The 26,685-nt window shown below is 43.1% G+C and overlaps 1 protein-coding gene across 4 annotated transcripts in view; it reads left to right on the plus strand.

Annotated features, from left to right (window-relative positions):
* The window catches only part of PLPP1 (phospholipid phosphatase 1), a 165,462-nt gene that overhangs the window by 94,981 nt on the left and 43,796 nt on the right, over positions 1-26,685 (plus strand). For all 4 annotated transcript variants that reach the window (XM_075932461.2, XM_075932459.2, XM_089779391.1 and 1 more), the window contains one exon: positions 14,075-14,132. In XM_075932461.2, the coding sequence (XP_075788576.1) occupies positions 14,075-14,132 (58 nt within the window). The remainder of the gene's footprint in view (positions 1-14,074; positions 14,133-26,685) is intronic.

A 26,685-nucleotide genomic window follows, 5' to 3' on the forward strand; every position in this document is an offset into this window, starting at 1 on the left:
TTTTTCTCTTCCAGATCCTTGGGCGGACGAGAGGAAATGGGGGGAGCTGGACCATGCTCATGAAGAAAATGGCGCGAACGGTGCAAGATGCTAACTGCGCATGCACGGTCTGGCTAACTTCTGCTGTTCAAGTCTCCAATCTGCGGCGCCGGGACGATCCCGACACCTACAGTGGAGCACTTGCGGGGACAAACATCTTGAAGGACCATCGATACTGCACAAGGTGAGTAACTTCCTCTTGCATTTTGAGTGAAGCATTCATTGCACATTGCAACATACTAGGCTTTTGAGTTCTGTGATATCAAGGTTCAAAAAAGCATTTAGATGTGTTTGGCTAACAAGAATATCCAGAGTTGTGAAAGTGAAGATTAAACATATACGGTTGACATTCTGAAGGGATATAAAATCTTAATCTTGGTTCATCTCTAACTAGATGGGATGGCAGGAATGGCATAATGAAATTTTCTCTATAACTGCCATAAGATCGTCCATAACTGCTTGCTGCAAGATTTATTCTTCCTGACGGAGCTGGTACTGGCCAGTATTAATGAGAAAACACTGGATTTGATGGTTTGATCATCTGAGCCAGTTGGGTAGTTTCTTTGGTTACTTGTACTTTTTCATCTAAAAAAAAAAAGAATTCCCCCCTCCCCGCCAAAATACTTATTTAACAAAAAGTTTTTGAGTGCATTTTGTTTTAAGGGGTGGGTGATCTTTTCCAGAGCTGTTTGGTTTGCCTAAGCCTTAACTATGACGTGGATCCATCAACCAATCATTTACCTCTGAGTAGTAGAACCAGGCATAGCAGAGCTCTTCTGGCAATGCAGCATCTACCATGAAATGACAAGTGGGAGCTGCTGCAGCATGGTGACAGCTGTTAGCTATTTCTAATGGTATGTCTGCACTTCACATGTCTCTCTGGGGGCATGTAGAGAGTACATTCATTACACACTTTTTCACCATAGCATGTAGATGGCAAGGCACTGCTGAGGAGAGTAGAGGAAAGACGTGCCTGGACTCTGTGGGTGTACATAGATCACTGCTCCCCCCCAAGCAGTGCCTTTTCTGTTTTACTCTATTTTGTAGCTGTATTTGTGTCCTGATGTCAAAGTATTTTCCCTCTATTGCTTCCCCCCTCCACAGCCTTTTAACTATGCATCTAGTTACATGTCACTTCTTGAACACAGTCTACTTTCCATTCTGGCTTGTAGCTGCATATATGCTGCTGCAGCTGGTGTACAAAGTAGATGTAGCCCAAGGATATGAATTCAATGCAGAGATAATACAACTGCTAGTCACCCCTGTGTGGGCAATGGTGCTGCAAAGCCATGTTTGAGTGATTCCACTGAGCTGTGTCCATATTTTCTCAGGTCAGGAGCTATGACTTCTGGAGTCCTTAGTGCTGCAGGAAGGGGAGAGAACTTCTGTGCACACTTGAAGACTGTCAGCACTTAGGTGGTCTTCATCCTTACTGAAAAATAGACAAGTTTACTAACCCAAGTGTAAACAACATACTGGCCTTATTAATCTTGTTTATTTGGCTCTTGACTTGACTTACAGTTTTTTATTTTGGCTGCCTGTTTTTGGATTTTTTTTTTAATTTCAAAATTGATGCCTTTTCAGATCTCTTCTAAGCTCTTTTGAATGGCTGTGGATAGTGTGATTTTTTTTTCTAATGTGCTTAGCAATGATTTATAAAACTCTTCACAAAGATTTTACATGACTTGACCTTTATAATAACATATATTTTCTACATGTAATTTAAAATCTTTTGCAGAATTGTATATGTAATAAAAATCATCTGTCCAACAGCAGTTTGCTAGTTAGAATAGCATTTGTACTGGTTGCTTAATGCTTAACTGAAAACATCTATGTCTTTGGTACATTTCAGTGTTTGTAACACGTCTGAACTCTTTGTCTTGAGGAGCTTCAGCTAAGTCCTTTGGAAGGAACACGTGATTGGCTCCAGTCTAGCTGCCCCTGCTGTGTCTCCTTTTTAAGCCTGGAATTCTTTCTGAAGTGTGGGGTTATTTAATATTTCTGATCGGTTTTTAATATTGCTCAATGTCCTGTCTGGGTAGAGGGAAGAGAGGAAAGAAATGGAGCATAGCTTATATCTGTGGGTTGCAATCTTTTTTTCATTTGCAGACCTCTTAAAGTTTCAAATGGAGGTGCTGAAGCCTTTGGGAGTCTTAGGCATAGTACATCTTGAGGTTTTTAAAGATGCTCTTAAAGTTGATTTCAAAATACAGGCTGTGTTTTAGCAGCTGTTGAAGGGTGTCACTGCTTATCCCTTTTTGTCTTTGAATATATGTACTAATTTAGCCTTCTGTCCAATGAATAATTATATTTTAGCCTGCATTTCTCTACCTAGTTCTTTTAAATGATTGATCTCTAAAAGTGTAATTATTCCTGTAGCTATACAAACTGTTCACACACTTTTAAAAGATACTTTTTTGGGGTCTGTGTTCTTACTTAGTTATTTAATCAAGGAGGAAAATATTATCATGTATGTCTATAAAGTGCATTAGAAAAGAATCACTTGAGTCTTCTAAAAAGAAATTTTTCTACAGATGTTACTTGTGTCCTTTCCTACTCTGAATGTATATAAATGCACAAGCCTTAAAATCCTGCTGTTTTCAGAACTTATAGCATGTACTTACATGTGTATAAATATAGAATATTTTTATAAAATAGATCTAGTTCTTTGTTGCTGGATGATGGCCTGCTTGCTCCTTCTAGCTTCAAAGAAAATATGATATTGTACACATGTAGACTAAAATAGTTAATTTATTAGATCATGCCCTGATAATTTGAAAATGTTAGAGATAATTCCCTGTTGAGTTTACAGAGTTCTTTGGCGTTTCCAGCTTGTGCCTCATCTACATTTATTTCCATTCTGTGGTCCAGTCCTCTTCCCTACCATGAAGGGGTTGTTTCTTGTTGTAGATTTGCTAGTGTTTTTGGCTAGACGAGGTTTAATGTTCAATGGAAGGGGCTTACATCATCTTCCTTAATCAGTCTAATACAGCTCTATATCAGGAAGGTTTCCGTAATATTCAGCCTCCATTTCCCTTTCATTTTCGTCCCATGTTTTTCTCCAGGTTGGACTTCTTCCCTGGTTTGGCACTCGTGGGACTGGACCAGTTCTGAACAAGGGAATTTGCCAAACCCTGGGAGGTCCACTGGACCTCGTCTGCCACTCCTCCCTGCTGCCAGCTTCTTCCTCCACCCCTCCTGCCCTGGTGCCAGCCTTGGCAGGGCTGTCAGCTGGCCAGCCCCAGCTCTGGCCCTATTGCTGGGCAACATATGGCCCCAGCTCTGCTACTGGCTGCCCCTGCCTGGCTGTTCCAACCCCGTAGTTTGAAGTTGCATGTCTCCAGTAGGGAGACTGCCATTGACTTTGAGAGCGATGTACTGTGGGTAGCTATCCCACATTGTCTGTGTTGCTTTGCATTCTGGGTTATGCTCCCAATACACAGTGGGACCAAAACTGGGCAGTGGGTGGTTTTGGATTCGTGTCGTCAGCATCCCGTAATGCGCTCGTTAATTCCCCCCCATCCCTTTGCTTGAGATGAATGGGAAACTGTCTTTATGTGCCTTTTTTGGTCCTGGTTACCCATGCAGACACCATAGCAGCACAAGCATTGCCCTCCTCCCCCCTTATAAATCCTGATGTGCATCAAAGCATTGTGAGGTTTACCTTGATGTGCCTAATGGTGGAGTATGTCAGGAATGTTTGCATGTCACTCCAGCAAGGGGATGAGGAGGAATCTCTGGATGCAATGGTCATGCAGTTCAGGCAAGCCCTTGTGTTGAGTGAATAGGAAACACAGCTGGCGTTCGATCCTCTGGAAACAGTGGAATGCTGGTTCTGGTACTATGAGACAAACATAGACTGGTGGGATTGCATAGGGCTGCACGTATGGGATGATCAGCAGTGGCTGCAAAACTTCTGAATGCACAAGGCCACTTTCATGGAACTTTGTGAATGGCTTTTCCCTGCCCTAAAGTGCAGAGTAATTGCCACATGCTTCTCCACTGCCAGAGCTGGTCTTGTTTGGGGGGAATGGTAACTTCCACCCCATCACCTTGCCAACGAGTACATAACAAGGGGTACATCTCAACAAGGGATATAGCTGCAGGTGCTGGTGGATTGCAAGGGCCATTTCACCAACATCAACATGAATAGTTGAAAAAGGCACATGATGTGTGTATCTTTAGGAACTTGTGCTTCTTCAGATACCTGCAAGCTGGAACTTTTTTCCCAGCCAGGAAAATTAAAATTAGAAAGCTGGAAATTCCAGTAGTGATCCTTGGCAACCCAGCCTACCCCTTGCTTCTATGACTTGTGAAGCCATACACGGGCAGCCTGGACTGCAGTAAGGAGCAGTTGAACTACAGGCTGAGTGAGTGCTGAGGGGTGATTGAATGTGCTTTTGGGTGTTTCAAGGAAAGGTTTAGGAGTTTCCTGATTAGGTTGGACCTCAGTGAATGCAACATTCCCTTTTGATAGCAGCTTGTTGTGTGCTCCATAATATTTGTGAGAGCAAGGGAGAAAGTTATCTAGCAAGGTGGGGTGCTGAGGCCGAGGGCCTAGCCAGAGATTTTGAGCAACCAAGCATCAGGGCCGTAAGGTTGATGACAGAGAGGAAGTGCAAATCAGAGAGGCTCTGAAAGAAAGTCTTACGAATAGCCAGTTTTGAAAATTATGCATGTTGTTCTCAAGGAGGTGCATTCACTGTGTTTGCCTGTAATCCTTCACCTCACCCCCTGCAAGACAAGCAATAACAAGACCGTGTTCAGAAATCATGCCTTTTTTATTTAAGGGGAGATGGCAAGGACAGAAAAGGAGTCCACGATGGGACTCTTGGGAGTGGGGGGGAGGGAGGAAATTAGAAATGTGAGGACAGCTTTTTGCTTTGCAACACTTCCCTGGAGGTATGAGGCTGCCCTGGAGTTCTCCCCTTCCTTCCTCCCCCATGTTCTAGGGCCCCCGGGGGAGGAAGCTACAAAACTGGGTGAGTAGGCAAAGTTGTTCTGCAAGGGTTGGTGGGGAACCTCTCCAGGTATGCCACCATGCATTCCATCACAGCTGTCAGGAACAAAAAGACATTCTCCTGGTGCTTTGCATGCAGTTCGCTGTACTCTGTCCATTCCTGCAGCTCTGCTTGTATCTTCTCCAATAGTCTATTCCTCCATTCCATTTGTTCCTTAAACCTGTCTACCCTAGTCCATTTTTGCTTGCAGATTTGTGCAAGTGGACAGCTGCTGGAGCCGGGGGACTTCACCACAAGCTCCCTGCTGTTCCTTCTGTGACAAAAAGTTACAAGGGCATACATTACCGGAGATACATTGTGGAGCCTAAAACCTAATCTGTTAACATACAGTGCAGGTCTCTCTAAAGCAGTGGTCTCCAACCTTTTTAAGTATCAGATCACTTATTTAATTTAAGTGCAATCTAAGATCTACCTCAAACCCAAATAGTCTGGCCCCGCCTCCTTTGTGCCCCTTCTCCGAGACCCCGCCCCTGCTCACTCCATTCTCCCTTCCTTCCCTATACTCCCTCACTTTTACCAGGCAGGGGTACTGGTTTGGGGGTGCAGGCTCTGGTCTTGGATTAAGGGATTTGGAATGTGAGAGGGGCTCTGAGCTGAGTGTGGGGCAGGCGGTTGGCTTGCCAGAGGGGGTTCTAGGTGCAGGCTCTGGGAGGGTGTTTGGATGCAGGGGTTCTTGGGGCTGGAGCAGGAGCCTGGGGTGCTGGAGGGGGCTCATGACTGGGTTGGGTTTCAGAATGTGGGTCGATTGGGCACTCCTTACCTTAGGTGGCTCCTGGGTGGTGGTGCAGTGGGGATAAGGCAGGCTCACCCCTGCCCTGGCCCTGCACCACCCCCAAAAGCAGCCAGCAAACTCCATCCCAAGTCCTGCTGTGCCCCCTCTCTGCTTTGTGGAGATAGGACACAGGATGGGAAAGGGGGCACCTTGACACCAGCACCCTTTTCTCCCCTGCCCTGCACAGCAAGTAAGAGGCTCAGAGGGGTGAGAGAGGCAGCTCCAAGGCAAAGATCCGGAGCTGCACAGCAGTGGGGGGAGGGGCAGTTGAAGTGCCAGCACTTGATAGCCTCTTGGCCAAACCAGTAAAGATCACCTGTCAGAGGCTCCAAGATCTACCAGTAGATCCTGATCGACTGGTTGGTGACCACTGCTCTAAAGACAGTGGAGATATGTTCTATGCAAGGCTGAAGTTATGTTTTAAAGCAGCCATTGTACAGCAAATACACAACAGAGTTCTCAAAGGAACATCTGGACTCATGCAGTTTGGAGGCAGGCATGGTAAGGGGTCTGCCAGTTCACGATCCTGTGAGTTGGAGGGTGCACAGCGGGGACAGGGAAGCAGCTTGGCAGCTTCTGTCCTCTGTGTCCACCACACCTCATTTCCTGGGAGAGTGGTCTTTCCCATCCTGCAAGAGCCTTTGGGTGGGAGGGCAGGAGGAAGAGAGTGGGTACCAGAGACTGAAGCCATGCTAGTGGTAGAGGCATCAGCTAATAGCTTCCTTTCCTCTTTCATCCAGGTTTCCATGTTAGATATCTGTCTTCTCCGAATTACCTAGTGATAGGGAGCTGATACTAACTGAATGTGGCCAGAAACCTGGGCCTTGTGTTGCAGTCACGCCAGACTACTTACTGCTAGCTTGGTTTGGGAAGATGTCCTACCATGGAGGATGCAATAAGGCAGGCCTCCCCAGAAACCTTGTGAGAAGGATCAAAGAGTTCCTATCTGAGAGCTTCATGGAGCTGTGCAGGGAGGATTCTCACTCCATCTCTAGATGCATTAACAAGCTGTGCTGGGCCCCCCTGCACTGTGTAGGCACAGTGTGTGCCACGTATCGCACCCAATTGTCTTAATTCTCTTGTAGCAAGAAAAATAAATGTGAACTCACCTGAAATGACCTCCTTGGCACAAGTGCCTAACCGTGAGACATCCTAGGAGGAAGGAGTTGTCTCTGAGCTTATAAAAATGGCTTTTGCTGTAAACTGACTGGCCATTCTCCTTGCCGTTCTCCTACTCTCTCCTGCACACTGCTGTCCTGAGTGTCTTGGGAAGATTCCATGGTCTGAGTTGAATCTCCCCCTCCCCCCCTCCAGGATCACATGCAGCTGGTCATAGAAGCGACATGTGTGCAGTGATGTATCAAACCATCGGTTTGCCTCCTTTGTCTTGTGATAGGACTGTCTCAGTTTCTTTAACATAACACTGCTGAGCATCCCTGACGTATCCTTTCTCCACCATGCACTTTGAGCTTTTTGCAAAGATATTGGCGTTTCATTTGCTGGTTCAGAGCTCGGACAGAATGGAGTCCTCTCCCCATGACTCAATGAGGTCCAAGATCTCCTTCACACTCCATGCTGTGGGTGCTCTTCTGTGTCCCTGGAACTGGAGCTCATGTAACTTGAACTCGTGGTCACATGTGCTGCTCAGGTGTCCTGTCTGCTCTAAGGTGTGCTCACAATGCTAGCCACATGGGAAATGAAAATCAGACTTTCCCAGGGATTTTTCCTGCTCACCTGGAAAGCAGTAGAGTCACAAGTTCTGTCCAGAGCAGTCCCAATGGGACACTGTGGGATGCCTCCCAAAGGCAAAGAATATCAACCTTTGCAATGCTGGGTCTGCACTAATGTTAATTCGACCTTGCAAGGTTGAATTTTGCATTACTACTTGTGGAAAGCAGGGGTACTGAAATTGACTTCAGCAGCTCTTAAAGTCAATGGAATGGGCGTGGTAGTGTGGACTCGTTTTTAAAGTTGACTTTATATGCCTAAATTTGACCTACACTTCCTAGTGTAGACCAGGCTTTTCTTGTGATATGAGGTCTTGCATATTTAACCCAGGGTACCTTTTTGTCTTGTTTGTGGCCAGTATATTATGACATTCAAATTTAACATGCAGTTCATTATCATCCTTTATCTTAACATTGTAGCTCTTCATATTATGAAGATCATATTATGTGATCTTGTTTAGTATGCGCCAGATCTTTTTTCACATACCCTTTTTTCTTTTTTTGTGTGCAAGCTATTCTGTTTTCAACCCATATCTTTTTAATCTGTATTCACTTGTGTGATTTATCTATCCTCACTGGGGTTATAAAATCCTTGTATTGTGTTCAAATTTCATTAATGTGTACTTGACTTCGGCTAGTCCTATTGCTAACCCTGGCAGTAGCCTACTAGTTTAACTTGACACCATTTGCTGGGGTTTAACCAAAATCTGTTTAATTAAAACAGGTTTATATTGGATTATCTTAATTTGGCAAGGAATCAATTTAACTCAATGTTAATGTCTTGTATTGAAGAGTTTCCATGTGGTATTTTGTACCAGTTTATATGGTGACTTAAAAACTTTTTTTTTAAGTAAAATGAACAACCATTTTTTGTGTGTAGAATGAACTTCATTTTCTTGACTTTTTCAACTTTCTAGCCAGTTGTCCAATCACAGGAGTTTTTCTATCCACTCTGAACTGGATTTCCGTTTCCAAGATAATGTGAGAGACAGTACCAAATGCTTTACTGAACTCCAGATACATGACTCGTACAATGTTTCTTCATACACTAATTTGGTAGTGCTCTTAAAAGAACAAGGTTTTACTGGCAAGATTTATTGACTTAAGTCATGCTGTTTCTTTGTTTCAAAGAGGTCTGTAATGTCGATGTTTTTTCCTCTGTACATCATTTCATTATCTTACTAATGGTACAAGAAAGACACACACAATTGTAGTTGCTAAGATCACTCTTAATTTTTCTTTGAAAATTGGAGTTATGTTTGCTTTTCTCCAATGTTTTCATAACCCTCTAGCCTTCCAATCCCAAAATTTCTAGGAAGGATCACAGAAGTTAAAAGGGCTTAGAATAAATTATACTTATATCATTAGTTTTTTTTAGTAGACTTAATTGCAATGCCTCTGATTCAGGGCTTGCTTTCTATTAAACAGACTATAGAGGTATCAAAGGACTCCAAAATATTACTCAGTGAATGACTTGGATTCAGGTATGCTTTTCATTTTGCTTGGGTACCTGCAAAGATATCTCCATGTCAAATCTTATCTTGCCACAGGAAAATTTCTGGAGCACATTACAGAATTTGAATGCTGTACTAGGGTAGCACAGTGCAGTTACTCAGAGTAATACTACCTGCATAGGGGCTTATAGGTGGAAGTTACCATTCCTCCCCTACTCTTACTAAACTTCCTTGTTCAGAACATCATCAACCAGACTTTGTACAATGTACAGCATTAATAGTAAAGGTAACTCTTTTAAAATGGTGTGATAAGTCTATTTGTAATTTAAAAGGGATCTTTTGACTTGAGAATGAACGTTTCAAACTGGAATGTGTTTAAGCTAGGAACTAGCCATTTTGAAGGAAATTGATTATCTTGAATAAGGGAAATCAGGTTAAATATATTTAAAATAGCTCCTTACAAAAGTCTCTTTATATTTAGAAGAACAATTCAAAGACAATTCTGTGAAACATGAATTTGTATTAACATGCTGAAGTAGTTTAATGTCACTGGGTTATGTTGCTAACTTGGAAAGTGTAGCTGTCAAATTTACTCTGACTTTTAACACAAACCATGTGAAACTTATGGCACAGTTATTGTAATGGCATTGTAAAAACTCTCTAGCACTTGATTAAAAGTTATGGGTCTCTTCCAAAAACTACCTTGTTTAAATGTACTTTGCTTTGTTTTAAAATCTTGCTACTAATCATGTCAGAAGTTATTGTAAATTAACATTGTTTTTTCTGAAGGGTTTTTCAAATGGGCAGAAGTGAGTAAGTTACATTGAGCCTGCATTGCCTAATTGTAAAGAATTAATGTTCTATTCTTTCCTGGTTAAGTGAAGCATGGCAGTGTGCTTTGTGGGAAGTGATCCATTTATGACGTGGCCTTCTGTGGATTAATAACTTGCCTTTTTTTTTTCCTTCAAAAGAAGGATGTCAGCATTCTCCACTAAGGTTGCTGAGCGTAGAATAAAAATATGAAATGACATACGTTTATATCATCAGATTTATTGAAATAAACATCTCTAAGCAAAATTGTATAAAGCCAGTTTTCATTAAACAAACCTGCAGCTTGACAGCTAATATGCCTGATGCATGAGTTGTGACTGGAGTGGCTTACATGTGGTTTAAACTGTTTTAAAAAGAAAAAAACAAAAACTGGCTTTTCAGAGATAGGTTGCTGCTGCATGTGTGACTACGTGTCTGTGGTGAGGAAGCTTGGAATGCTCAGCCTTTTGGTTGGCTTGACAGATGGATTATTCTGATAGCTGCTTTTGGAAGAGAGGTTGTGTTCAGAGAAATGTGGAACAGACCTTTTTGCTTTCAACTGCCTCAGTTAAAACGTGGCAAAGAATTTGTTTAGCAGAAAGGGAAAAACCTTCAGTTGGGTGCCTGTTTTTTTTAGACACTTTCTACCTGGACTCATCAGTGATGTTGCCCAAAGTGCTTCATTAGGGTCCATTTTTTCAAACATTTGCATTCCTTCATTTATTTTACTGAAAACTGCAGCTATTTCTTTCATCACAAAGTTTTTGGGGGCTTCTTCTTCTTGGGCTGTTTGTCTCTCTTCCTTTACTACCCTCTCCGCCTCGAGCTGCATTAAATCTTCATTGCTCAGCTCCTCCCCAACATCCTCAACCAGTTGATGTATGTCTTCATTATCCATTTCCAGAGCCACTTCTTTCGCTAGCTGTACAATGTTATTAGAAATGTCTTCCAGTGCCTTTTCTTTTTCAAAGCTTTTGAAACAGTTGACAAATCTTTTTAGGATTTTCTTCCATATGCAATTCATACATTGTGAAGTGACTTCCTCCCACCCTGCAGCAATGTTCCTTATGCAATGCAGAATGTTGTAGTCCTTCCAAAATTCATGTAATGTTTTGCCGTTTTTGCATTCTGTGGCAGCTACTGCCTTTGCAAATGTGTTGCGAAGATCATATGCTTTGAAAGCAGCTATGGCCTTCTGGTCCATGGGTTGGAGAATAGATGTGGTGTTGGGAGGCAGAAACACCACTTTCAGGTCAGAATGTAAGTCATTTAGGTATTGAGGGTGACCTGGAGCATTATCCAAAATAAGCAAAATTTGGAAAGGAATTCCTTTCTTCAGAAAATATGACTTGACTTCAGAGATGAAGCAGTTCATGAACCAATCTTCAAAAAGTGCAAGCGTCATCCAGGCTTTCTTATTAATGTGATAATGGACTGGCAAAGTAGCCTTGCTGATATTCTTGAAGGCTCTAGGGTTTTCAGAGCGATAAATCAAGAGGGGTTTCAATTTATACCCAGAAACATTGCCTCCTAACAAGACTGTTAGACGATCTTTGAAAGGCTTATAACCAGGCATAGTTTTTGCTTCTTTATGTATGTAGGTACATTCGGGCGTTTTCTTCCAAAAGAGACCTGTCTCATCAACATTAAAGATGTGTTCTGGAAAATAATTTCCTTCTTTTATCAGCTTATCCAATTCTTCTATGAAAGGTTCTGCTGCTTTCGAATCAGCACTGGCTGCCTCCCCACTTAATTTCACATTATGAAGGTTTGCATGCATCTTGAAACGGTTGAACCAACCATGACTGGCAGTGAAAATTTGATCCTAGTCATACCCCTCCTTTTTCTTTAAGTCTTCAAAAAGACTACGAGCCTTAGTTTGTATCGTCATGAGACTTAATGGCGTGCGTTTTTCAATTTGGTCTTCCATCCAAAGCACTAAGAGTTTTTCTATTTCTAGGATGGGACCTACTCTTTACTTTGTTAGAATTTTTGATTTCATAGGAGCAGACTCTTTCACTGCTTCACAAATGCGATCGCTATCCTTTATAATGGTGCTGATAGTCGATTTTGATAGCCCTAACTTACGTGACATGAAGGAAACTGTTTGATCCCGTTCATATTGTCTCACTATCGCTATTTTCTGTTCCAAATCAATAGTTTTTCTTTCTTTTCTCACCACTCTTATCACTAGCCTTTTTTCTTTTACTTGACATGATGGCCACAAGCAAACACCGAAAATACTGTGAGGGAATGAAATGTAAACACGCTGCCTGACCGCAGACACGCAAATACAACGTGCTGCCGCGAGGTTGGTCATAAGTGCAGATGGTCGTAAGTCGAGGTGGTCGTAAGTCAGGGAACAGCTGTATTAACTGTTTTTTATATCTTGCTTATTTCCATTTTAGATGGGAGACAAGGGTAGTTGCAGCTTTTCATCCTTAAATTTCAACATACAAGTTAAGAATGGGTATATCTACACTGCATAAAAACCCATGACTGGCCTGGATCAGCTGACTCGAGGTCATGGGGCTCAGGCTGCAGAGCTGTAAAGTTGCTGAGTAGACATTCGGGCTCAGTCTCTGGAACCATCACCCATTACCAGTGCATGGTCTGTGCCCGGTGATCCTGAATCAGCTGACCTGGACCAGCTGCTGGTGTTTAATTGCTGCATAGACATAACCAATATGTTTACAGTATGGGGACTATACTGATGTAGCTATGGTGCAGTAGATATACTTGCATAAACACAGCCTACACCAGTGTTTCTTAAACTTTTTAAGACCGAGGAACACCAAACAAAATAAATAAAATATATATTTTAATGTGGAACACCAAGGGTTGAGCGCCAAAAAACAAAAACAGGTATTTCCTTTTCGGGGCAGCCATTTTGAACTCTGTTCTCCATGGCACACCTCTGACTGCCGTGTGCCATGGAACACACTTTAAGAAACACTGGCCTACGCTGATGACACGGGTTTGTCCAATAGTATAGGAATACCACCTCCCAAGCAAATAGAAGAATGCTTCTACTGTTACTAACAACTTAGTTGTGTTTAAATTGGGGGTAGGTTAACACAATTGTCACTCAAGGGTGTGGACTTTTCACATTCCTGTACCTTGTGGCTATGTTGAACTAAAATTTTAAGGGTACACCATCTGAAGCATAAGTGAAGTCTAAACTGATAGGCAAAGAAATCTAAACTGCTTTTAGAGGAAATAATGATATTAGTAATGAGTAGAATTTGGTTTGGAAAACCTTGACTAGTACATGTATTGGATGTGATTTAAAACCTCCTACATTGGTAATTTAACACATTTTGGATACCTTCTTTTTTCTAGCTGCAAATTTAAAGTATCAGTGAGATGTTATTCTTTCCACAGGAATACTACCACTACCACCGCTATGATATTGTTTTCAATAATATCCCTCCAAGAACTGGAAAATACTGATAGTGTCCATGAATCAACTGTAATCTGAAAACAAAGTAATGGTCTTCCATCCTTTACAGCATGGGTGGGGAATCTGCAGACCTGGCTACTGCTTTGCACAGCTCCCATTGGCCAAGAATGTTGAACCATGTCAACTGGGAGATGCAGAGCTCTGTTCCTGTGGACTCTCGGTAAACAAATCATCTTGCAGCCACGCCAGCAGCTAATCCTGATGAAGCGCATGTAGCCCATGGGCCAGAGGTTCCCCACTCCTGCCTTACAGGATTTATATATACTTTGACTGATTCAGGCTGCCCCTGATATGTGAAGTCAGGTCTTTCCTCTTTTCTTCAGATTATATTGTATATTTGTTCTTTAGATTCTGTCTGTCACAGGACTGGATGAATTTTGTTTCTGTTAAGAACATTCAGGTGAGAATGATGGCTCTTTCATATCAATCTGGGGAGATAACACCAGTGTTGTGTTGCTTTACAAAAATAGTTAAATATTTACATTTCAGGAAGCACTCCTTTTCTACTTATGCTTTAATTGGCAAATTGTCATTTTGAGAGCTAATTTAAGCTGCTCCTGTGCAGTTATTAGATAGTTAAATCCATTTAAGAGCAAATATATCAATTTGCATTGAAATAACTCCTTTTCTGGAGGGTGCAGTAAAGCACATTGCTTTTGAATAAGAGAGAACACCTGTGTGCGTTACTTGCTCACTTTCTAGAGAGACTGTAATCTATCTTGCAACACTTTATTGTTTTGTAAGTGAAAAGTGATTTACATATATATTCTTTTTTTTCTATCTTCCAGATTATCATTTTACTCTGGGCATTCTTCATTCTCCATGTACTGCATGCTGTTCCTAGCAGTAAGTATATTCAGCTCATCTAAACCTGTTGGTTTCAAACTATGAAGGTGCATCAGTATTTTCCTTTGGCCTGTCTTGTGAGAGATGCATTAAATCATAATGCTTTTGTGTGTGGAGAGGTGTTGCTTTGAATTGATTTGAATGAAGGTTGCTTAGTGATGGATGAGGGTGGAGACCAGCATAACATTAAGGAGAGGAGGGAGGTGGCAAAATAATATGAGTAGGTGTTCAAGTGTTAGTAGGGATAAAAGATACTTCACAAGGTGGATGGCTTTTATGTCCTTACTCTCTATTGAATTAGATGACAGTGGGTTTGTAAAATATGTAGTTACTTAAGTTTGTGGTTGAAGTATTACTGGGCATTAAAAACAGAACCTCTTTCCATAAGATGAAACTGATACAGGATAGGAAAAGTCTGCTTTCATAATGTATGCAAAGCCTCTAAGAAAAATAAATTAACCTTAACTGAACATTGGCATGTTTATAAGTACAATGCAACAAAATTATCTCAATGTAAATTGTTCTTAAACCTACTCATTTGCAGACAAGCACAGTGGTGATGAGAGAAGCATTTTGAACAAAAATTGTTCATAAAAAATTCTAAAATCTGGCTACATAAAATAAAACCCATCAGATTGACAACCATGAGTCAGTGAGTGGTGCATATGTCTATTCATGGGATAGGAGTGTGTGGCAGTCAACTTTACAGCATTGCAGGCTTGATTAGCAGCATACTAAGGCAGTGATTAGTTTTTGTTTATATATTTTAAAATAAAAAGAGATTGCACACAGCCATGGAATGGGCTTGAGTTTACATCTTCCTTCGCAGATGAATAAACGGTTGTTTATTTTCTCTTGAATTGCCCAGTATAAAAACTTTTCAGTTTGATAAGCTATAGTTATAGGAAGGCTGCAAGCTGCCATGAATTTCTTTTAGTTGTATTTTGGGCACCTTTATTCTTGATTTTTATGCTGGAAAAAAAGGAAAAAACAGTTTATATATTTTGCTTAGTAAGTTCCTTGCTGCTGCGAGCAGCCATACCTGCAGATTTTTCGGTAGTACGTGGCAAAAGACACCATGTCACAAGACCTATAACTTGACAGAGTTTCTAGTATAAGTCCCAGGCCCCTTTGATGCATAGGTGCTGGAATTAAAAGTGCAGGAGGTGCTGCAGCATCCTGGGCTGGAAAGGGTTTCCAATTGAGTTAAACAGCTCTCAGCATCCCAACTATAAAAACTGTTCCAGCTTCTCTGTTTTGATAAGTACCCAAGAGCTCACCTGAACCATACAAACCAGCTCAGCAGCAACCTTCACCATATGCGGCAGCAGCCAAAGCCAGTCAACCTTTTTTGTAAAGAAGAAAATAGGTAAAAATAACTACAGCTTTTCTACAATACATACCCTCATATTTACCACTATGTGTGCAATGTGCTCTCCTACTAAGGCCTCCATGAAAAAAAATGAGTCCTGTAGGCTGCAAGTATGTACTGTTTTTGATTAGGTTGCTGAGCTGAGGGGCCCTCACTTATATATCAAGGGGATTGCAGCTTGAGCATGTAGATAAAAATCGATGCACAGCAATGGAAAATGATGTGGGGAGGTGTTCAGTACCACAAGAATCTAGGGCAAACAACTTAAGTATTTATTTAGACTAGTAATCATATACATTAGCATCAGACTCTCATGGCAATAGAACTGCTAGACTCTTCATGTAATGGATGTCCTTTCCTTTAAGAAGCATCTAGTCTCCCCGTATCTGGCCTTCCCCATGCTGGGACCAGAACCACTGCAGCTATAACCATGTTTAATGATGTTGGTTGGTGGAAAGATCATACCACAATTTCCAGATTGGGCTAGAAATCTTTAAGACAGTCTGTGTGATATAGACTATTTAAGGAGATGACCCATTTTAAGAGTTATCAAGTTAATCTTCCAACCACAGAATGATTGCTCTGTAAAGCAAAACTGAGTGCTTTCCCACTCTATTTTGGAATTAATCCAGTTGGTCTACTCCAATTTGTCTGGGCTTAATCCAAGCAAGATTAAAATCCAAATAGCTGAATGTTGTATTACTGTGGACTAGCTTCTTTTTTCTCTGCTTTCCCCTACTTCAAAGCATGGGCTCTCTTTAGAGATAGTGACAAAAAATGAAAATACCTAAGTACGACTACAGAAGGGATTAAAACAGCTTGTTTTAGAGTCTTGTCAACCTGCCCAATAGAATGCTTCAATCTTCAGTGTAAATTTGGTGCATTTGGAAAATCCTTATTTACTACACAGTTTTTAAAGTTCAGGGTTACAGTTTTGCAACTCTGATCAAATTCAGAGTTTTGGCTTCTCCATTTTGGCTGCATACTTCAAGATTTTCATCTTATATTTTCTTTTGGCAGCAGAATGACATCTGCAGTAGTTGGATAGTCTATTCAAAATGGAGACTTGAGATTTTGTTTTAATCTTTGTAAAAAAAAAATTGAGCATGATTTTCAGTGAGGCGTAAAGAGAAAGTTTTCAAAATGTGCCTATAAGCATGACTTCCTGGAAAGTTTTAAAGTTTAATAAAGCACTAAAAGCTGCCATTACACAGACATAATTCTAGCATCTAGGTTAGAACTGCTTTATGGAGGAAGACTGACATGAGATATATATATTTTATTTTTTACCTCTTCCCTATGAACCCTGTCACTGTCTGTGTGGGCTCTTTTTCACCATCCTGTAAATCCAATAGCACGGTGAAGGGGGTGTGGTATTTTTTTATTTTTATTTGTTTAATGTTCAAGTAGGCTCCAGCAAAGTGTCAGGGTTTGTGGGTGTTTTTTGGAGATATGTCTCTGTTGGTGCTCCACATCAGGTTTCGGTGCACCCCTGCGCTGTGGATTGGAGTCTTCAGAGCAGTGTCCCTGGGGCTGGGCATGTGTGCATTCTGAGCCACATACTCCCTGTGTGCTGGCATCATGCATGTGTAAGCCCTTCCTACCTCAGTTCCTTCTCTACCATCTCCAGCCAGAGACGGAACTCTGCAGTGTTCCTGACCTTATTCTGGATAGCTAGATAAGTAAACCTATTTCATCTGTTTTCTTAATTAGTTCAGTCAGTTAAATGTTATTCTTCCCTGTTTAAAACAAAAAAAACCAAAACCTTTTTTCCATTGTTTCCTCCCTCCCCCCGTTAGTTTAGTGCTGTGCCTGGTTCACCAGGATTTAAATGTTGCTCCTCATGCAATAACCCTATTCCAGTCTCAAAGTGTCCGCTGCCTTGAGGAACCACGCGTGTCTCAAAAGTGCCCCCGTTGCGCAAAACTAAAATCAAGAGGTTGTCAGGACAGAGGTCTGTGACTCAAACTTACTTTACTTGAAAAATCATTATGCCCTGCCTCTGACCCAGGACAGGATTCTGAGGCTTTCTAGGTGCATAGAGATAGAAGGCCCACCAAAAAAAAAAAAAAGTGTTTCCTTGATCCCACAGAATCCTAAAGCACCAAAAAAGCACTCACCATCAACCTTGGTGCCGAGAATATCAGCAGCTCCGTGCCACAGCACTTACAATGTGCAGGTGTCTCCAGCACCGGTGGTACTGCAGCAATACTGGGTGTCCAGAAACTGCCAGGCACCAGTGATGCCACAACACCACCACAGGCACCTCTGTTGGCACCTAACATTCCCACGACACCTGCCAGTAGCACGATGGCACCACCAACAGACAGCACCTGTTTGGATATTTGCTGAACTGCCACATGGGCATCAGACCAGACCTTCACCAATCGCTGTGCACTAACTGAAGGCCCATTGTCCAACCTTAAGTTCCCTAAGGCGGTCCTTTCTACCACCTTCCTACCAGATCCCTGCCTCCTGAATCATATAGCCTTGCAATCAACTGATGTGGAGAACCCATTGGGACATCTCTCTCTCTCTCTCTCTGTGGAAGATACTCACCTGTGCAGAAACTGATATTCTTCAAAATGAGTTCCCCTGTGGGTGCTCCACTACCCTCTCTTCCTCCCCTGTACTTTGATGTCCTTGGGTCTCTTCAAGGGGTCTCGCTCTTAGATAGAAAAAGAACGGAGGAAGGGGGGCTCATGCATGTGCGATGCTAGCACAATAGGAGCACGTGGCTCAGGCTCCGCGCATGCGTGGCTCCAGGGATACTGCTCTGAAGGCTCCGATCCCTGGTGTGGGGGGTGCACCAACACCTAAAATGGAGCTTTCCACGGGGACGCTCATATCACAGAATGTCAGTTACTGCACAGGTGAGTAACCTCCTCTTCCTCCATATATCAGCTTACAACAGGGATTGACAACCTTTTCAAACCAAAGTTCAAACCAAACTACATAAAAATTCAGGAAAAAGTGGTCAACAAAGAGCCATATAAGAATGCCTATTTGCATAACTGAAAATATACAACTTAATATTATTGATAATTGACATCATGATTAATAGCATAAATGAAAATTGTACTCACAGACTTTATTTAATGGGACTTGTGCTGCTGCATCTTTTCACACCTTTCTTTGAAACTTACATCATAGCTGGTCAAATCCAGCTTCATGCATGCATTCAGGCTGTCTTCTGTCAATCTTATGATGGGGACTGGGGATGTGGGAGTGCAGGAGTTTGGTTTGGGATATATGATTAGCTCAGGGAAGTTGGATGTATGATGGGCTCAGGGCACAGATTTGGGGTGTGAGGGTGGTGCATGGGTGTTATGGCAGGGCACTGGGGATGTGGGGTGTGTGTAAGAGGGGCTCAGGGCAGGGGGTTCAGGTGTGGTGTGGGCTCAGGATTGGAGTTTGTGGGGGTGTGCAGGAGTATTAGGGTTCTCTAGGCAGATGTGGGGGGCTGGGCCCTAATTGGGGGTTTGTTGGCCAGGCTTCACTTTTAAATAAAGTAAAATATGTCCAACACACAAGGTTTCAACGTTGTCTTTTTTTATGGCAGAGGTGGGGAACCTTTTTGGGTTGTGGGCCGCTGACCCACAGAAAAATCAGTTGGGGACCACACAAGTGAGAAGCAAAAATACATCCCCTCCAGAAACCTCTAACCTTCACTAATGTGGCACCCAACTGAGACACCTCACTCCCCTGGTACTCTAGTCTCCTGGAGGAGGGGGGAAGGGCATGAAGGACTGAGGTTCGAGGTCTCAGGCCAGGTTAAATCTTCTGAAGTTCCAGGGTTATTGGATTTTGTGGGCCCTCCAGGCTGTAGGGTGGGGCCAAAAATGAGGGGTCCAGTGTGCGGGACAGAGCTTCCAGTGAGTGGGATATGGATAGGTGTGGAGGTTTGGTGCAGGAGCAAACTGGGAGTAGATGTCTGGCCGGGGGGAGGGTGCTTGTGGATGTCTGTGCAGGTGAGAGGGGGCAGAGTGCTGGTGGACCTCTAGCCAGGGGAGAGTGGGTGGGGGCACAGACAAGGTGCTGGTGGGTGTATGGCAAGGGGTTTAGATTGTGACCTAAGATAGGGGATTGGGGTGCAAGGTCTGGGAGGGGGTTATGGGCTCAGGAGGAGGGCAGAGGGTTTGGGTTATGTGGGGTATGTTTGGGTCATATAGGAGTAGGGGGAGGGGCAAAGGGCTGGGGGGTGAGAGGGGCTGGGGTGCCAGAGGCAGGCTTTGCTTGGGACACTTACCAGTGAGGCTTGCAGCTCAGCCTGTATCGCCTTCAGGAGTCTGCTGTGCTACCACACAGGCTGCCTGGCCATGTACTTGGTAACTGAGAGCCTGAGGGGAGGGGAGGTGCTTCACGTGCTGCCTGTTCTTGAAACGGGCAGCTTCCATTGGCCAGAAATGGCCAATGGGATTGTGCTAGGGATGGGAGCACCCATGAGGCACTGCTCCCCGCCCGCCTCTCCTGCCGGATCTCAGTGTGTGAAAAACAAACAGCCCACCGCTGCTTTTCTGCATGGCATGCAGTAGCGAGGCAAGCAGGGGGAGTCTGCATGGGGGCTTCCTGCTGCCTGTATGGGCCCAGTCCAGCCATCAGTGGGTGTTTTGACCAGGTCTGCTGTAGTGCCAGTGAGGGCTGCCTGCCACCAGGGGGACCAAAGGGAGGTAGCTGGCCTTGAGCTTCAGAAGAGCCATATCATGAGCCATAGGTTGCCAACCCCTGGCTTACAACAACACAGGTTAAGTTCTTTTTTTGTCTGCTTCACAGCAGGACTGAGTCTAACTGTCTTGATAGTATAGGATCACTTCTTTCTTTTTGGAATTGTTGAGTCATTTGGGTTAAAATTACCATTTCTGTAGTGGAATGAAGCAATTAATTACTAAACTGTGGAAGCACTAGATCCTCTTCTCACTCAATATTTAAGCTGTTTTGTCTGTTTGGTCTGTACTGTGAATAGGGCCCTACCAAATTCACAGTCCATTTTGGTCATTTTCACTCATAGGACTTTAAAAAATAAATTTAATTCCAGCTATTTAAACCTATAACTATAATAATTGCAGGTGTCTTGACCCAAAAAGGCACACCCCATCCCAATGCACTCACCTCACCTCTGCCCCAGAGCTAGCCCCCCCAAGACCCTCTGTCCCAATGTACTCACCCCAACAGCCCCCATTCCACTGCACTCAGCCCTCCCCCAGAGCCAGCCTTCCCCCAGAACCCCCCATCCCAACGCACTCATCCCTTCCCCAGTCAGGCACCCCAACACTCCCCATCCCAATGCACTCACTACTCCCCCTGAGCCAGGCCCCCAGCACCAAGAGTGCACTCCATCAAATCCCCTCTCCCCCTCCCCCTGCAGAGCCAGGCATCGGAGGAACATGATGACCGGGTAAGGAAACCTTTAAAGTGGCTGCTCCTGCCATCCAGCCCTGCTGCCTCCACTAGTAGTGTGTAGAGAGCCGGGAGCACATAGCCAGCTCCTAGGTCTCTGTTCAAAAGTGTCACGTGGGCCAGAGAAGTGTGCGCTTCGCTCCCACCCCGGCCTGGTGTCCTCCCCTAGCGTGGTGCTCGGAGGCAACTGCCTCCAGTCCTTCATTCACTACGCCTCTGGGCTAGGCAGCCGAATCCATGAGCAGCCGAATCCATGAGCAGTTCCTGGACAGTATTCATGTGGAGACAGCTGAGGCTGAGGTAGGTGTCCCACTACAAAAGGCCACTGACACACCACTGGTGGAGGAGGAGATGACTTGGGGGAACACTTGGCAGCTGGACACTTCTGGCAGCAGTCAGTGCTCCATCCCTTCTCTCAACCCTCTCACTGTTGTATTGGAGAACCATTACTCTGTTCTTGATACAGAAAATAAGAAATCACCCCCTACAGCAGAGGAGAAGAAGCCTTGTACCCCCAAGGGTGGGAGGTGTGCTGCCACCACTGCGAGAAGGAAACATAGGGTAGTGGTGGTCAGAGACTCTCTTCTGAGGGGGACAGAGGTGCCTATCTGTTGCCTTGACATGTCATCTTGGGAGGTATGCTGCCTGCCGGGGGCCCGTATTCAAGACGTTAGAGGCATTGTCGAGGATTATCCAGCCCTCTGACTACTACCCTATGCTACTCATCCAAGGGAGGACTAATGATGCTGCAAGGTGTGACACTGAGCAGATCAAGAGTGATTACAAGGCTCTGGGAGTATGGGTGAAGGAGTTGGGAGCACAGGTGGTATTCTCCTCAGTCCTTTCTGTCAGAGGTAGGGGCCCAAGCAGAGACAGGTGCATCCTGGAGGTGAATGCCTGGCTGTGAAGATGGTGTCACCAGAAAGGCTTTGGTTTCCTCGACCACGGGCTGTTATTCCAAGGAGGACTGCTTATGGTCTACTCTGCACTGATTACGCCTCAATTGTAGTATTGTGTCCAATTTTGGGCACCACATTTCAAAAAAGATATAGAAAAATTGGAGAAGGTCTAGAGAAGAGCAACAAGAATGATAACAAGTCTAGAGGACATGACCTATGAAGGAAGACTGAAAAAATTGGGCTTGTTTAGTTTGGAAAGAAGAAGACTGAGAGGGGCCATGATAGCGGTCTTTAGGTATCTAAAAGGGTGTCACAAGGAGGAGGGAGACAAATTGTTCTCCTTGGCCTCTGAGGATAGAACGAGAAGCAATGGTCTTAAACTGCAGCAAAGGAGGGTTAGGTTGGACATTAGGAAAAACTTCCTGTCAGGGTGGCTAAACATTGGAATAAATTGCCTATGGAGGTTGTGGAATCTCCATCTCTAGAGATATTTAAGAGCAGGTTAGATAGACATCTATCAGGAATGGTCAAGATGTTACTGGGTGGGTCCTGCTGTGAGGGCAGGGGACTGGACTCGGTGACCTCTTGCGGTCCCTTCCACTTCTAGTGTTCTATGAAATTCTATAGAGACCAGCAAGCAGTGGCTGTGCTGATAATGCTGCTAAGCGTAAGAATGATTTTCTTATGCTTATCTGCTTATGCCAATATACTAAAATTGTGTAGTACTAACGCTTTCTTATGAAGAGAGCTGATAAACTTTCGATAGATGTATCAGTATAGTTGTACATTATTGAGCAGCATTACAAGCTTGTTCTGTTTATTTGCCTTGGTGAAAGAAGAGGCCCACTTGGTACAATTTTGAGCTCCTGTGGGTTAGCAGATTCTCTGATTCAGCACTGGTGAGGTCTCGAAGGTGCCAGACTAGAGAGGTTCAACCTGTAAAAGCAGTTTTATGTGATAGGGCATCCCAGAACCTCTTCCATGCTGCTGCTTTGTTATCTATCTAAGCAGACTTTTTAAAATGGAAGTCTCCAGCTGTAGTGGTTGCTAAGGTATTCTGTTTGTGCTTGAAAAATTGGCAGAATTTATATCTGTGCACATCAGTTACATTTGGATGAGGTGGTAGATCCTGGACTGCTGCTAGATGCCTGAGATGTAGCTCTGGCCAAGAGCATTTTCTCAATCTCTGCTTGGTGAGGAATTCAGCCTTTCTCTCTTTCATGTGAGCCTGATTGTTATTAACCACACCTTTTGTCATCTTGAGAATAGCTTGCTAAATGTAACTTTCCTCTGGAGCACACCTTGAGATTGCTCAGAAACTGAAGTTAGTGAATAATGCACTGGATGGACTTTGGAACATGCCCTGCCAAATGTGGTCCATCAGATGTTAGGTTTATTGACGTTATGGGGCCTCTGGAAAGCCCATCTTTACTTCCAGCTTTTGGTGAGGGAGCGGGCTGAGGTTGAACTAGTTAACCTTTCACATCCCTCGTTACTACAGATTTAATAAGCACTAGGAGTCAGGTAAGGCCCTGCCATAGACAAGAGAAGGGAAGGAAAGCTGACTCTTTGTTTGGAGGAGTACAGTTGTTGACCTGAGGATCAGAGTGCTAGGAGAAGGGAAACCCTGCTCAAGCGGAGCAGAGGGTCTCCCAAGGCACCTTGACGCATCATGTGAAGAAGACGCACGGAACACACTATAATGGCATTTGCCACAAGTGACCATTTTAATGCCTGTGTAAGAGCTGGAAGGGTATACCTCTATATCCCTTTGTATCAAAACAGATTTGAATTAATGTGTACCTTTACAATTATTTTAATATAATTGTTTAGTAATAGCACACAATGAACTAATTACTTAGTATGAAATATTTAAATATCATGACTATGCTAGTAGTTTATCAAGATAGTAGAATACAGGTAACTTAAACTCTTCCAAACGTACTTATTTAAAAGTTTCTATTTCGTTTTAGGAGTGAATAGAATTATATTAATAGTGACACTAAAGAAATATCTTTTGGAGATGTTCCAACACAACTCAGGAAAGGTACCACCCTCTATTAATATTCTAATAGTTCTTTTTTACATAATAGTCTAGCACAGGGGCAAGAAACATGAGCTCACATATCTCACACATTCATCAAGGGCTATATAGAAGCTATATGATGTAGGGATGTAAACCTAGACTTATCAGGTAGTTGAGTTGCTACTCAACTAGTTTCTCTTCCCCCCCCCCCCCCCCCGCCTTTGTATCAGACACACCAAAGGAGGGAGCAGGAACCAGCTGAAAAGTTGGTTTCTCCCAGCACTGCCTCGGGGGGGGGGGGGACGGACAGGGGAGGCACAGTGGGGAACCCCCACAATCTGGGACAGAAGCAGTCCCCACTCATGTGGGGTCCTGATTGCTATGCCTCTCCCCTTGAAATGTACAAGAGCCACCCACCTTTCTTGTACATTTCAAAGGAAGAGGTGCAGTGGGGAATATATTTCAAAGGGAGAGGCGCAGCAGTCGGAACCCCGCAGCTCTTGTACATTTCAAAGGCAGAGGCACGGTGGGATAGTGAACACCTCCCACTTATCGACTAATTGAATAGTTGATGGAAATTTCATTGACTACTCAATTAGCTGATTAATTGAAATAAACATCCCTAATATGATTAATTTGGGAAACATGTCCATGTAAGAAAACAGTAATTCATAATTTACATTCATTAGGATGGAGTTAAGATGACTGTGAAACCATACCTCTTCCTGATGTGTGCCTTGCTTTATAACTTTCAAGATAGCTTAATGTAAACTCTCATTATACACCTTTTATATTGAAACTGTTTAAACAAACCCATTATTTCTGCCCCTTGTAACACCTGAAGAGTGGGCACGTTGCTTGTCATGGAGCAGTATTACACATCTTAGCATGGCTGTGGATTTATATATGCCAGCTGAGAAGTAACAAATTGCTCCCACATCACAGATGAACAAACTGTTGCTGAGGCACTGTAGATTTCCATCTTTGTTCTAGGGGGGGGGGGGGGTGTGTGTGTGTGTGTGTGTGTGTGAGACTACCGACGACAAATTTACAGGGAAGAACATTGTGGTGGTATGTAACAAGGAGTCTGACTGAAATTAGATTTTCTTTGGTCTCCTCCTATCCTACCAGACAGGCCTTTAGTGAAACATGGTAATCAATAGGTATGTGGCCAAAATTGATTATTTTAATGTTAGCTAAGTCAGTTTTTGCATACTTAACTAGAAGCTGATTAATAGGGAAGTGGCATTGCTACATTTCCATCAGAGTACCGGCTGCATTGCTCCTCTTCCATGTGGTCAATTGTAATGGAGACTCAGTATAAGATTAGGAGGCAGGTATGTAAGCAAAATAATTTTCTAACCTTTCCCAGGTGGCAATTCAGAGTGAAGCTGGTAGAAGAAAAATCACCCTACTTTTGCTAGCCTGCATAACTCTCAGACCTGGTTTAATCTTACTGTGTGCATATTCATTCCAGCTGCATTTTGAGTCACAAGCAGCACACAGGCTTTAACATGTGGCATTACTCAGTGTTAATCATAACCAGACTCTGAAAATATCCTCCTCTGGAGGGGCAGAAGAATCTGCTGTGTATTAATGTGTTGGGGGAGGCAATCTAGCATAAACTATACAAAGCATATAGTAAATGCTGACAGCTGAGTATCTGCTACCTTGACGGTGTATTTCAGAAGGAAATAAGCTCTTGGTAGGTGTGGGAAAAGAGAAAATCACTCTGCTTCTTCCCTGCTATGTCACCAAGTAGCTTAACCTTTCAAGCCAAACCTCTTAATTCCTTTAATTTTAATTGATACATTTCCAGCTAGGTGTAGTGTTTGCCTCATCCCACAGACAGTTGCCACAATGTATCAGTTACTTAGCACAGTATTGCAAAACCAAGTTTGTGGCTAACATTGTCCATACCAGAGAAGTGCAATTTTAACAGTTTAAACTGTTAGCAAGTTGAGGGCAATAATCTTTTTTACCTCTGTTCATGAATTGCTTAAAATATAAAAGCTTCAGAGAGGCAGCAGAGTTAGTCTAACAGGAAAAACAACAAATAGACTAGTAGCACCTTAAAGACTAACAAAACATGTAGACGGTATCATGAGCTCTTGTGGGCACAACCTACTTGTTCAGATGACAGCTTGCACCTACAAAAGCTCATGATACTGTCTACATGTTTTGTTAGTCTTTAAGTGCTACTAGTCTATTTGTTTAAAATATAAAGCAGTTTGTCTTTGGCAAATATATATATATATTCATACATTCATAACATTTAGTTCATAAATGACATTTGAAAAGTATTGAAGACGTCTGAAATCACTCCCCTAACTTTTGGGGCTATTTAGCACAGTCTGTGGGACCAGATAGGAATCTAAGTGCCTTGACTAACCCAACTTGGAAAGTGAAGCCTTTTACCTCAGGTTGTGATTTTTGAGTATCACTCTGTATTTGACATAATTCTGCTCCTGTTGAAGTTAATGGGAATGTTACCCATGATTTAAATATAAGCAGAATTAGTCAAGGCAGAGTCTTTTTAAAAATCCAACATTAAATAAACTTGAAAGTTCTTTACTACTTTGGTAGCAAAATCTTTGTTATTTCTAGTTATTGAGGGTAGAATACAGCAGCTCCCCAGTTACAACCACCTCCACTTACGGCCATCCGCACTTATGACCAAAGTGGTCATAAATGCAGATCCGAGTTACGAACACTTTGGTCCGTAACTTGTTCGTAACTCGGGGAGCAGCTGTTTCCTATTCAGCACTCAAATTAGGCTGTGGCATTCCAGCATTGTCCACATTGTTCTCTTTCTAGAATTTTACTTTTCACATAAAAGCGAAAGATTTGTCTAAACTT

The sequence above is a fragment of the Pelodiscus sinensis genome, chromosome 6 (genome assembly GCF_052426305.1).
Source record: "Pelodiscus sinensis isolate ZL-2025 chromosome 6, ASM5242630v1, whole genome shotgun sequence".
Taxonomy (NCBI): domain Eukaryota; kingdom Metazoa; phylum Chordata; order Testudines; family Trionychidae; genus Pelodiscus; species Pelodiscus sinensis.